This window comes from Bos grunniens, chromosome 19 (genome assembly GCF_055505025.1).
Source record: "Bos grunniens cultivar Pamir isolate PY7600 chromosome 19, Bosgru_T2T1.0, whole genome shotgun sequence".
In the NCBI taxonomy this organism is placed as follows: domain Eukaryota; kingdom Metazoa; phylum Chordata; class Mammalia; order Artiodactyla; family Bovidae; genus Bos; species Bos grunniens.
This window is the reverse complement of record NC_141183.1, coordinates 52,198,118-52,210,527: the sequence shown is the minus strand read 5'-3', so window position 1 is coordinate 52,210,527 and position 12,410 is coordinate 52,198,118. Positions and strand designations below refer to the sequence as shown.

At 35.0% G+C, this 12,410-nt stretch overlaps 1 protein-coding gene across 16 annotated transcripts in view; it reads left to right on the top strand.

The window, feature by feature from the left end:
* The window catches only part of BRIP1 (BRCA1 interacting DNA helicase 1), a 182,236-nt gene that overhangs the window by 53,425 nt on the left and 116,401 nt on the right, over nt 1–12,410 (top strand). For all 16 annotated transcript variants that reach the window (XM_086355643.1, XM_086355640.1, XM_086355642.1 and 13 more), the window contains exons 8-10: nt 4,890–5,111; nt 7,234–7,433; nt 10,789–10,921. In XM_086355643.1, the coding sequence (XP_086211769.1) occupies nt 4,890–5,111; nt 7,234–7,433; nt 10,789–10,921 (555 nt within the window). The remainder of the gene's footprint in view (nt 1–4,889; nt 5,112–7,233; nt 7,434–10,788; nt 10,922–12,410) is intronic.

Genomic DNA, 12,410 nt, shown 5'->3' with positions numbered 1-12,410 from the left:
AAGTTACAAGTCTGGAATTATACCCAGAAATTATAGTTGAACCATAAATTGATAGTATATGAAATGACCAATGATATTTTAATATATTTTGAAAGTTGTGTCTTTCTGTATTTTGTCGAACCAACATAGTTGGTTCTACACAAAAGTCTAAGAGCCATAGCCTCTTAGACTCTAGTTTCATTTAACTGTATATCATCCCCTAATGTATAATGTGAATAGATTATTTTTTATTATGCTTTTCTTTTTCAGTGCTTCCTATTATTATATGAAATTTATTCAACCTTTATTGGAATTATTCAAAAGAAGCCTCAATAGATACACAAACCCAATAGATAATATGAAATATAAGTACTAAAGGGCTTCAATGGAAAAACTTAAATGACTTTTTTAGAATCAAGAAGAGAATACAGAATAACTGAATCAAAACCATTGTTAAAATTGTATGATCATATTTGTTTCCATATATATTCTTTGTAACTGAGGAATTGTGCAATCTTTTCACTGTATATTTAAAAAGTTCTCTTCAAAGAGAGATAAAAATATTAAAAAGCTGAATGTTAAAAAAAAAATAAAATAGAGAAAAGGCTCTTCATGATAAAAACCCATAAATTTTATACTTAAGTAGACTTCTTTCCATATGTGGCTAACTGATCTACTAAATTCCTCAAATGCTTGAAATTTGTTTTTAGTCTGTGCAGAAAGATTTGCTGGCATAGTCATTATTTTTTGCTACTTGCTATTGAGAAACTTATCATGTGATTATGCATTGAAAGCAAATATTTTATGTAATCTTTTAGAATCCTGCAGTGCTGGTTATGTCTTTTGATTGATCTTTACTCTCCTAAGTTTGAATCTTGTAAAAATAAAAATCAAATAGACTTGAATATTCAGAACTTTCACTGGCCTTCAGGTTCTGTTTTAAAGTAAACAAATATTTTATTTTTGAATATTAACAATATAAATAATTGAAGCTATCTGCATTTGTCTTGACCTAATTCTGCCTCAGAATGGCTAGCTCATAAGGCATACATGAGCATTCTTTTTCTTGTTCCCAAGCCATAAGGGTAATTTGGTATTGTAATGAGGGCCAATTACAAAGTCACTAAAGGTGTCTGTGTTTACTATGGCTGAATTACCAAAGAGAAATGATAAATTGATAACTGACAGTTTAAGTGAAAAAGAGTTTAGAGTGTGATAACACTTCAATTGACAGACTCCCCTCTGGGTTATATTACACTGCTAAAATGGATGAGCTTTTCTGGTTTTGCTATCAGCCTGCACAGCAGTGTCATTCTAAGTGCCCTTAAAGTGTAAACTTTCTGATTTTTTGGCTTGATCCAAAGGCACATGTGTTTTTGTTCACTGTTTCTCTTATATTCCTATACTGGAAAAGCAATGCACATATCTGCTAAAAGTAAAATTTTGTTTCAATTAAGAAAAAAATCATCTTAACTAGCCCTAGAAATCATTTTAAAAAATTATTTTAGGTATAGAAGAATATCTGTTTTTTGTTAAGATGAGATTTAACAGTCCATAACCATAGACTTGAAGGCAACTTAGTGATCACTTTGTTATCAGTACAAATAAAAACTTTCAGAATAGTATGAAAGGTACTTGGAATGAAGAAATGGTGAATGTCATTATTAAGCTCAATCTGATATCAAAGTCAGTATGAAAGATACTTGACATATTTCCATATTTGGGTCTCTAGACCCAAAATCATAGAATTTTAGAGCTAGACAGAACTTCAGAAATGGCAGTCAGTGGTCGGAGAACTCTTCAAAGGCTTCTAGTTCAGCTACTCTTGATGCCTAGTCACATGAGAAAGATGGGCCCTGAAGTTTGCCCAGTGACAGACAACTAATCAGCAAGAAAGAAAGCAAGTTTTCTCTTAACCATTACAGTTTTCACTGCATTAGAAACAAAAACAAATGGTGGCATATGGTATAGGGAAGTTGACATGGCATGAAGGATTAAAGAGAATAATAGAGATTAGATAAAGTAAGTGAAAATAATACAAAATTGAAGCAAGTGAACACGGTTAGGTGAGCCCTTTCTAATTCTGATTTTTAACACCTTGGAGGAACAATAAGTAGTATGGCTGAATTAGCAGTCCTCAGCTGACCATTTCTTGTCCTTGAATTTGCAGACATCTTTTGTGGGTTATGACCTTTTTATGAGTTACTCCATTTCTAGCAGTGTCTAGATATTTTTGTATATGTAATAATGTATGAATATTTTAAAAACAGATTTTCGTTTTTGATGGTTTGTAGATAAAAATACACATACACACACATACATCTCCCCAGTGGTTAAGAATAACAAACTGGGAAAGATAAATATTAGATTTCAAAATCACATTAATTTTTTATTGATATATAAAATTAATATATATATATATAATTAATGAATATTAAAATGGCCCACTTAGTACCAAATGACAATTGAAAAAGAAAACTAACATACATGGTTAGAGACTCAAAATTATGGAAAGATATTAAATGAAAGGAGAAGATTTCTCTTTCCAGTTCTTTCCATCTCTTTAAGGGACCTACTGTAAAGTTTTATGTATATTCTTCTAAAACACTTATAATTCAGGATGGGGAGCACGTGTATACCTGAAATTTAAAAAAAAAAAAAAACACTTATATGTTTTGTATAAGGTATGTGTATAGATTATTTTTAAAGCTTAAAAATCAGCACAAAGACAAATCAACCTCATTTTTTAAGGACCATACTTGGGTTCAATCCTTGGGTTGGGAAGATCCCCTGAAGGAGAGCATGGCAACCCACTCCAGTATTCTTGCTTGGAGAATCCCCATGGACAGAGGAGCCTAGTGGCCTACAGTCTATGGAGTTGCAAAGTTGGACACAACTGAGCAACTAAGCATAGCACATACCATTTATATGAATTTGCCAGAATTTATTTAACATATCCTCTGTTGGTAGATATTTAGTTTATTTCCAATTTGGTGGGAGCTATTAAACAGTGCACTATATATATAATCACATTAATGGTGAAATTTTATTTGGTAGTTAAATTTCCTGTGTATTTCTAATAGAAGTAGAAGTTTATACTTCTAATTTTATAAACCTTTTAATAGGATATGATGCCTTTGCTAGGACTGTGTTTTATCAAACATCTTATTTTTGATTAGTGTATATATGTTAATAAAATTTCTTTACTTCAATAATAGAATGGCAAAGGACATTAGTAGATATTACCTGAAAGAAGATTCTATTTTTGCCTTTAAAATAGGCAAAAATAAAAAAAGATAATGTTGATAAAGGTGTGGAAAAAGGGTAATATAAAATGTTCATAAACATTTTCTGGAGGATAATTTGACAATACAGTTTTCAAGAAACTGAAAAATATACTCTCTGATCTCATAATGCCATTTCTAAAAATGTATGATAAGAAAATATTTAGAAATGGGCATAAAAGTGCTTGTTGCAGCATTATTTATAAAGCAAAAATTGAAACCAGTCTAAGTATCCAGTGATAAACTGATTCATCAGATGTGGCACATTAATCCAATATATGTTAGCAACAATGAAAAAAAACTTAGTGATATGAAAAGATATATTTGATAAGATTTTCAGTAAAATAGGCTATGAGAAAAAAGGCAGTACCAGTTTTGTAAAAAACACTTAGTGACTGGATTGTTAGTAATCCTCAGTGCATGCACCTGGGGAAAATTTGATTTGTTCTTATTTTAATATTGGGTCACATTACAGAGATATATTGATATATAGAGAAGAAATCTGAAATGAGATACATCAAAATATTAATAGTACATTTTTGATATAGTGGGACTTTAGGTAATTTATAGATTTTTGGTACACTTGTGTTTTCCAATTTTATATGATGAATACTTTTGTCCCCTGGGACATTTCTTCTTCCTTCTTTCCCACTTGCCATTCTTTTTTCCTTCCTTTGTTTTTATTAATATTTGTATTTGATTAAGTAGTACTGTCTCATGGCTCAAACTGAAAAGATACAGAAATGTCTATAGAGAAAAATCTCTCTCAGTCCTATCCCAAGTCATTTGGCTCTCATCTTTGAGAGCAACTATCCAGTACTCTTGCCTGGAAAATCCCATGGATGGAGGGCCTGATGGGCTGCAGTCCATGGGGTTGCTAGGAGTCAGACACGACTGAGCGACTTCACTTTCATTCTTCACTTTCATGCATTGGAGAAGGAAATGGCAACCCACTCCAGTGTTCTTGCCTGGGGAATCCCAGGGACGGGGGAGCCTGGTGGGCTGCCGTCTATGGGGTCTCACAGAGTCAGACACGACTGAAGCGACTCAGCAGCAGCAGCAGCAGTGATACTATTGCTCTTATGTATCCTTCCAGAAATATTTTTGCCTAATATAACTTTAATCAGAACAAACTCACAACAAATATACTTAAAAAAATATGTTTCTCCATATACACTACCATATGTAAAATAGAAAGCCAATGGGAATTCGCTGTGTGACTTAGGGAATTCAAACTGGGGCTCTATAACAATCTTGAGGGGTGGGAAAGTGTGGGAGGTGGGAGGGAGGTTCAGGAGGGAGGAGGCATATGTATACCTATGGCTGATACATGTTGATGTATGGCAGAAACCAACACAATATTGTAAAGCAGTTATCCTTCAATTAAAGATAATTTAATAAAAATGTTTCTCAAGTTAATCTGGAGTGTCTAGAGCTGTACTGATCTGGAGCTCTATCTGTGTTAGCTAATGTAGTTCTTTAAAACGGTTCTATTATAGACCTGGTGTACTCTGTCTCCTCTGTTAAATCTTTATATTGTGGCTTAAATGATGCTTTAAAAATTCTGAGATAAACTTGTTTTAGTTCTTCTGTTTTAGTGTTTCAACTGTACATATTTGTTTTCAGGGAAAATCCTGCTATTTTTATCATGGTGTTCATAAAATGAGTGATCAACACACATTACAGACTTTCCAAGGGATGCACAAGGCCTGGGATATAGAAGAACTTGTCAGCTTGGGGAGAAAACTAAAGGCATGTCCATATTACACAGCACGAGAACTAATGCAAAATGCTGACATAATATTTTGTCCCTACAACTATCTTCTAGATGCACAGATAAGGGAAACTGTGAGTAGATATGTAAAAATTAAAATAATTTTTTTCCTATTTATTGGGATATGTGATGAATGTAAAAACTTTTAGATATTTTAATGCCTTTTACTTTATACCTAATTTATGAAAAATGTATAAACAGAATGTTCAAAGTGTATTCTAGGGGATATTAAAAAATGAATTTTAGACATTGTCATTTTAATTATCAAAGTAATAAGTACTTTTAAGGACCTAGTACTGAAGTGGAATTATAAAATAATTTTTCAACCTTGACAGCAATGACATTTTGGGCTACATACTTCGTTGTGGTGGGCTGTCCTGTGCATTATAGGATGTTTATTAGCGTCTCTGGTTTTGTACGTTAGATACCAATAGTATACTCACAGTTGTCACAGTCAAAAATGTCTCCAGATATTGCCAAATATCCCCTCGGCTGCAAAATTATCTCCATTTGAGACTCATTTATAGGTATCACTTTATGATAGCTATAAAGAATTATTATAAAATATTTATCTAAATCTATGTTTTGAAGAACTTACATTGGGAGAATATGCATACTATGCAAATTATTTTTTGTGAGCTTTGAATAAGTGAACTTTGGATACAACATTTATGTTTACCTGGTTCTTAGAGACATCCAGTTGTTACAGCGTAAGACAAAGAATGAATAATGGTATATTATTGCTCCTCTTTTTAGAACTGACTGTACAACTCTCATTAGCTTTCTATTTCTGGAAGTTCAAAATGAATGGCATTATATTTAATACCCCTATGGTTGAGCATGCACACAGCCTATCACAAGGACTTCTCAGCCCCTTCTGCCTCCTTGCCTTCAGCTCCTCCAACTATACATCCTTTTGTTTGGTTGCCTTTCAACTAGGTCTCTTTCCTTTGACCAACTGTATATATCAATGCCAAATCAGTCTTTCTAATATTACTTTTATAACATCTTTCCTCTGCTTAAAAATCTCATATGGATAAAGTCCATATTTCTCAAGCTTTCTCAAGATGATCAATGGTCTAACCTGAATCTGCCTTTTCAGCCTTTTCTGCTACAGACTTCCAACTTGAGCACTTGAAAAATTACCTCACAATCCCCTGAGGATACCTTGTTCTTTCCTGTATCTCTGCTTTTGATTACACCTCTATGTATTGAATTGCCCTACTCTCTGTCTGTCCAAATCCAAATTCCACTCATCTTTTAAACCCCAGTATATTTCCTACTCCTTCATTTTTTTTCCCTCAACCATCTCCAGCCCTCTGTATATTATTGTTCCTCAGAATAACTCAGTGGCAATTGCTTTGTGACAGTTTGTATTAGAACTCTTTCAGTTGCCATTGACACAAACCCAGCTTTGGTAGGACTTATGAAAAAAATACTTGACTATTGTGGTGGCTTTATAATCAGGCAAGTTCTTCCCAGTGGAAACAGTGATAACTATAGTTCGCTAGCTTTTTTCCAGCTAGGTAACCTGGAAAAAAAGGATAGTCACCTATAATTACTCTGGATGGCCTAGATTGGATCTCATACTCATTCTTGAACTAGTGTGACTACACAGGAATGGAATACTTTATTTAATTGACAGGCCTGGATTCTGAATCTACCCACATTATGAGAGTGGTACCTTGTTTAACAGATTAACAGTCCTACCGACATCACATGGGTGTTGGGGAAGAGTAGTTCTCTAAAGAATTGCAGAAAAGACTGAAATGAAACAGATACATAATATATTAGTATTTTGAGAGCCTTTTGAATCTTGTGCTGTTATTTAAAAAAAATTTTTTTTAATTAAAAAATTTTTTTTAAATCAGGTTTTTTAAAACTTCTGCTTTTTAAGTTATGTTGAAGATCCTTAACAATCCTTTGTGTAACCAGCTATACCTTGATCCTGGGTCACTTAACACATATTATTTTGGTTGATAGGTTTACAAGTATTTTGAGGGTGAAAAATGGATAACTCTATAGATATTTGGTTGGTCTAAGTGCTTTACAAGTTTTAAGACTGAGAATCAGTTACTTCTGTAGTTGGACTTGTGATATTGGCCTGTGGTGTAAATTTTTGAATGAAGTGACCTGCCTATTGCTGTTAAATCCATTTTGCTGAACGTTTTACAAGAAAACTCTTTTATCTTATAGATGGACATCAATCTGAAAGAACAGGTTGTCATTTTAGATGAAGCTCATAACATTGAGGACTGTGCTCGGGAATCAGCAAGTTACAGTGTAACGGAAGTTCAGCTTCGATTTGCTCGGGATGAACTAGATAGTATGATTAACTATAATATAAGGAAGAAAGATCATGAACCCCTACGAGCTGTGTGCTGTAGCCTCATTAAGTAAGAGCATTTGTCTTTCAGTGTCATTTGGCTGCCTTTGTATTGGAAACATGTTCTATTATGCCAAGTATTTTATAATCAGTAAACTTGGACCAGACTACTTGGGAAATGGATTGTTCCTTGCCAGTTAAACATAGAGATAGCCTAGCCCAAACTTTCCTATTGATTAAGTCTTTCCTTGAGGTGTTTTTACTGTGTAGAAGTTTGTCATTTCTGTTTCACAGCATAGATGCTGAAAGAGTTATCCGTATTTGCTGATTCTATTTTCTCATTTCCCATTCTTTCCTCACCCATCCCTGTAGTGTTTCTGTATGCATAATTCTACTGAGATTGTTCTTATCAAGATCACCAGAGGCCCACAGATGGCCCAATGCAAAGGTTATTTCTGTTATCTTACTTAGCCTCTCAGCAGTGTTGGTTGCTGTTGAATACCACCTTTATGAACAGTGTCTTTGTCTTCTGTGGAATAATATATATAGGTCTCTGTCGCCCGTTTCTGGCACAGAGTTCCTAAAACCTTTGTAGTTTCCTAATTGATAAGAGCACTAAGAGCATCTTCTGTTTTGTTGTTTCATTTTTGACCCCAGTTCCTAACAGAACTCCTAAATCCCCTGGGATTTCCTGGGTGATAGGACTGTCTTTTATTCTAATGAGGTGATGGTTGAAGGGCTCCTGAATGGATCCAGTCACTAGAAAAACCAAGCCATATTTAGAAGGTTGGGACTTTGAGCTCCACCTCCCCCTGGAAAGAGGAGAGGGGCTGGATAATGAATTAATGTTCCATCATGCCTTTGTAATGAAGTCTTCATAAAAATACCAAAAAAAAAAAAAAGCTTCAGAGAGATTCTACATTGGTGAACACATCTATATACTTGGAGTGTGGTGTATTGCACAAAAGGACAGAAGTTTCTGTGCCCGGCAACCTTCCTGACTTCACCGTATTTATCACTTGCATCTGACTTTTTATCTATATCCTTTATTATATAATAAACTGGTAAATGTGTTTCCCTGATTTCTGAGCTGTTCTAGTAAATGCCCAACCTGAGGAGGGGGTTGTGGGAACCTCTGACTTACAGGTATTTGGTCAGAAGCACAGATGACAACCTGGACTTTTGCAACTGGCATCTGAGGCTGGGGGAGGGAGGAGGGACTGTCTAATGAGACTGAGTACTTAATCTGTGGGGTCTCTGCAAATTCAGTTAGTGTCAAAATTGAATTGAATTATAGGACACCCGTCTGATGTCTCAGAGAATTGCTTGTGTGGGGGAAAAAACTGACATGCATGTGAGACCAGAGGTATCAGAAGTGAAGTAGTGAGAACAAGCAGACACACAGGAATGTGTTTTCCTTAGACAGCTTCTGTGACACCTCCTGGTTTTCTTCCTCCTCACAGTCCGTTCTTTCTCAGTTTCTTTTGATAGTTTTTAATTTGTTTGATGTTTAAATATTTAAGTGTGTTAGGGCTTGGTCTTGGATGCTCATTTCTTTTCTAGTTCTTCATTTTCCTTAAATTACATAACTCAAAAGCAGTGCGGACGAGGCCTGAATCTGTATTTGTCCCAGTCTCTCCCTGGAATGCTGTTTTTATCTACTCAACTATGCTTTCTATCTCTGTTTGGATATAAAATTTCAACTTTCCAAAATACTCCTTTCTTTCCCTACTTACCCCACCTGCTCTGTCTTCCTTATCTAAGCAGGTACCACCAACCAGTTCCTCAAATCAAATATCTAAGTATTATCCTTGATTACTGTCTCACCTCATCCAATTCGCCAGTAAGTTTTAAAAATGCCACCTACACAGTATATCCCAAATCCTTCAATCTCATATCTGTCATCCCAGAATCTTCTCTCAACTAGAACACTGCATGCATGTGCTGAGTCACTTCAGTTGTGTCCTACTTTTTGCAGCTCTACGGACCTTAACCTGACAGGCCCCTGTGTCCATGGGATTCTGCAGGCAAGGATACTGGCATGGGTAGTCATTTCCTTCTCCAGGGTGTCTTCCTGACCCAGGGATCAAAGCTGTGTCTCTTATGTCTCCTGCATTTGCAGCGGGTTCTTGACTACTAATGCCACTAGGAACCCCCTAGAACACGGTTGAAGTGAAGTGCAAATCATTCAGTCATGTCCGACTCTTTGCGACCCCATGGACTATACAGTCCATGGAATTCTCCAGGCCAGAATACTGGCGTGGGTAGCCTTTCCCTGCTCCAGGGGTTCTTCCTGACCCAGGGATCAAACCCTGGTCTCCCGCATTGCAGGCGGATTCTGTACCAGCTGAGCCACAAGGGCAGCCTCCTAATAGGTCTCTGCTTTCATTTTTGCCTTTCTCCTATAATGCGTTCTGCCTTTAAACTGGAATCATCTTTTAAATGCTTAAAGTAGATTATCTCTCTTATTTGAAATCCTCCATTTAAAATCTTCCCATTATACTCTGAATAGAATTCAGACTTCTTATCCTGGCCCGATATCATCTGATTCCTACTTATCACACTAACATTGCTCATACTATTATTCTCTCTGCCTGTTGTGTTGTAATTACGTTGACTTTGAGGTTTTTAAATAAGCAAAATTTGTTAACCACCCCCAGACATTCTTTCTGCTTGGAATACTCATTTATTTTTTCCCCTTGATTCTCACATGACTGAGTGCTTTCTGCATTCAGTTGTTAGAATAAATGTCACCTCTAGGAGAGCTTCCTTGACACTCCAAATGAAAGTAGCAATTAGATGACATTAATCCAATTTATTTTCATAATATCACTATCACTACCTAATGTTTTCATGTTCATGGATTTGTTTCTAAGTTTATTTCTACTTCCCTTTAGTAAAATCTCATTTCCATAAGAATAAGGACTTTACCTATTTTATTTACTGCTGTATTTCCACTACCCAGTGTAGTGTCTGGCATTAATACATTTAAATACTCACTGAATGTACAAATGCCTCTCGTGTGTTTCTGAGTCAATATATTAGTTGTTTTCTAGTAATTCCATTTTAATGTTAATATTTAATGCTGTAATTTCTTTATTAGCTTTCTTGTGTTTCTTTTTATGTGCAGACCAAATTTGTCAGTTGGAGAGACACACCAGTTAAGCAGTGTAAATTCACAAAACACAAATTGGGGATCACATGCATCTGTCTCTTTTCTGAACAAAAGTTTGCTTTTTAGCTGTATGATTACTTTGTAATATGAAGCATACATGCTATTTAACATATGTCTTAATTAATCTACATTTATGTGCTAAGAGCATCAAGGAATACAGATCAATGTATCATATTTCTGTTTGTTCTGTTGAAATAGTGGTGCACATAAAGATGATATTGGTTGATGAAATTGTTTTATTTTATTCCAGTTGGTTAGAAGCAAGCTCTGAACATCTTGTGGAAAGGAATTATGAATCATCCTGTAAAGTATGGAGTGGAAGTGAAATGCTCTTAAATTTACACAAAATGGGCATCACCACTGCTACTTTTCCCATTTTGCAGGTAAGATTTTTTTTCTACCTGTAAAATTTATTTAGTGAATTAGAAATGACTTAATACTGCTAAGTCACTTCAGTCGTGTCCGATTCTGTGCGATCCCATAGACGGCAGCCCACCAGGCTCCCCTGTCCTTGGGATTCTCCAGGTAAGAACACTGGAGTGGGTTGCCATTTCCTTCTCCAGTGCAGGAAAGTGAAAAGTGAAAGTGAAGTTGCTCAGTCATGCCCTACTCTTAGCGACCCCACGGACTGCAGCCTACCAGGCTCCTCCATCCATGGGATTTTCCAGGCAAGAGTACTGGAGTGGGGTGCCATTGCCTTCTCTGAAATGACTTAATAGTGAATAATTAATCCAGAGTAAAAAAAAAAAAGTAGCAATTGTTTTAAAATTTTATTGGATCTGTTTGATAATCTAAGTGATGACATAAATTATAGATGAAAAAGTAGCGTTATTAGTTTGAAGGAAATATGGATTAATTAATATGCAATTAATTACTTTGTTTAAAGCTAAAAGAAGTCAGTAATTTTAGGTTGTAAATATTTTGTCAACTATAAATTTTAAAATTTGGAAAATAAAAAGATAAATTCATATTTCATTCTCCTTAACTTAGAGGTTTTAAACCTGGGTGTAGAGAAATCATGAGTGGGCTACAGGATACTGTGAACCTTATGAAATAGCATTCCAAATTTTATGAGTGTGTTCTTTTGTACATCTTCCGGATAGAGGCTTGATGCCTGAACACTGTTTTCAGAAGAATGTTTGTTTTGGGTTCTTTGTTTTGTTTTTTTGCAGATGAGAATGTTTTTCATTTCTGTCTTTGTTCTTATTTATTTATATTAGTTGACTTTTATTTTGGGTGTATCTAAGTAATTTTTAAGTAGTTTATTCCATAATTTCATATGTAGACATAGATACATTGTTGGGCTAGAAAAACCTACAGAGGAAAGGATAAATATCTGAAAGGGTATACATCAAAACTATTAATAGTGGATTACTCTTGGGACATTAAAGCAGGTGTGAGGAGTGGAAGGTTGCAAACTTATTTTTCATTTTACTTTTGATAATACTTTTTTTTTTAAGACATAAAAAATGCATGATAAAAAATAACCTGCAGAAATGAATAATCAGTAAAAAAAAAAAAAAAAGTTTCTTTCTTACTCTGATGTTCCTATTCCCATATCCAGAGGGAACATCTAAGTTACTTGAATGTCCTTCACAACACAGTTTATGCAAATAGGCATTTATAGCTTTCTTACTAGCTCTAGGGGGCCCTCGAAGACAATGCCTCTGCAAATGAAGATGACTTCCCAGATCACCCTTCAGTGACAGACTTGCTGTCCAGTTGAAGGGAATGCAGCTTGACTTTACTTTTTAAAGTGGTTGTTCTATGTTAAATTGAGCAAAACGGAAAGAATTCTCATATACCACCACCCCCAGCCACAGATGCTATAGATACTCTTATTATTAACATCTTGCAATATTAGTGCATTAA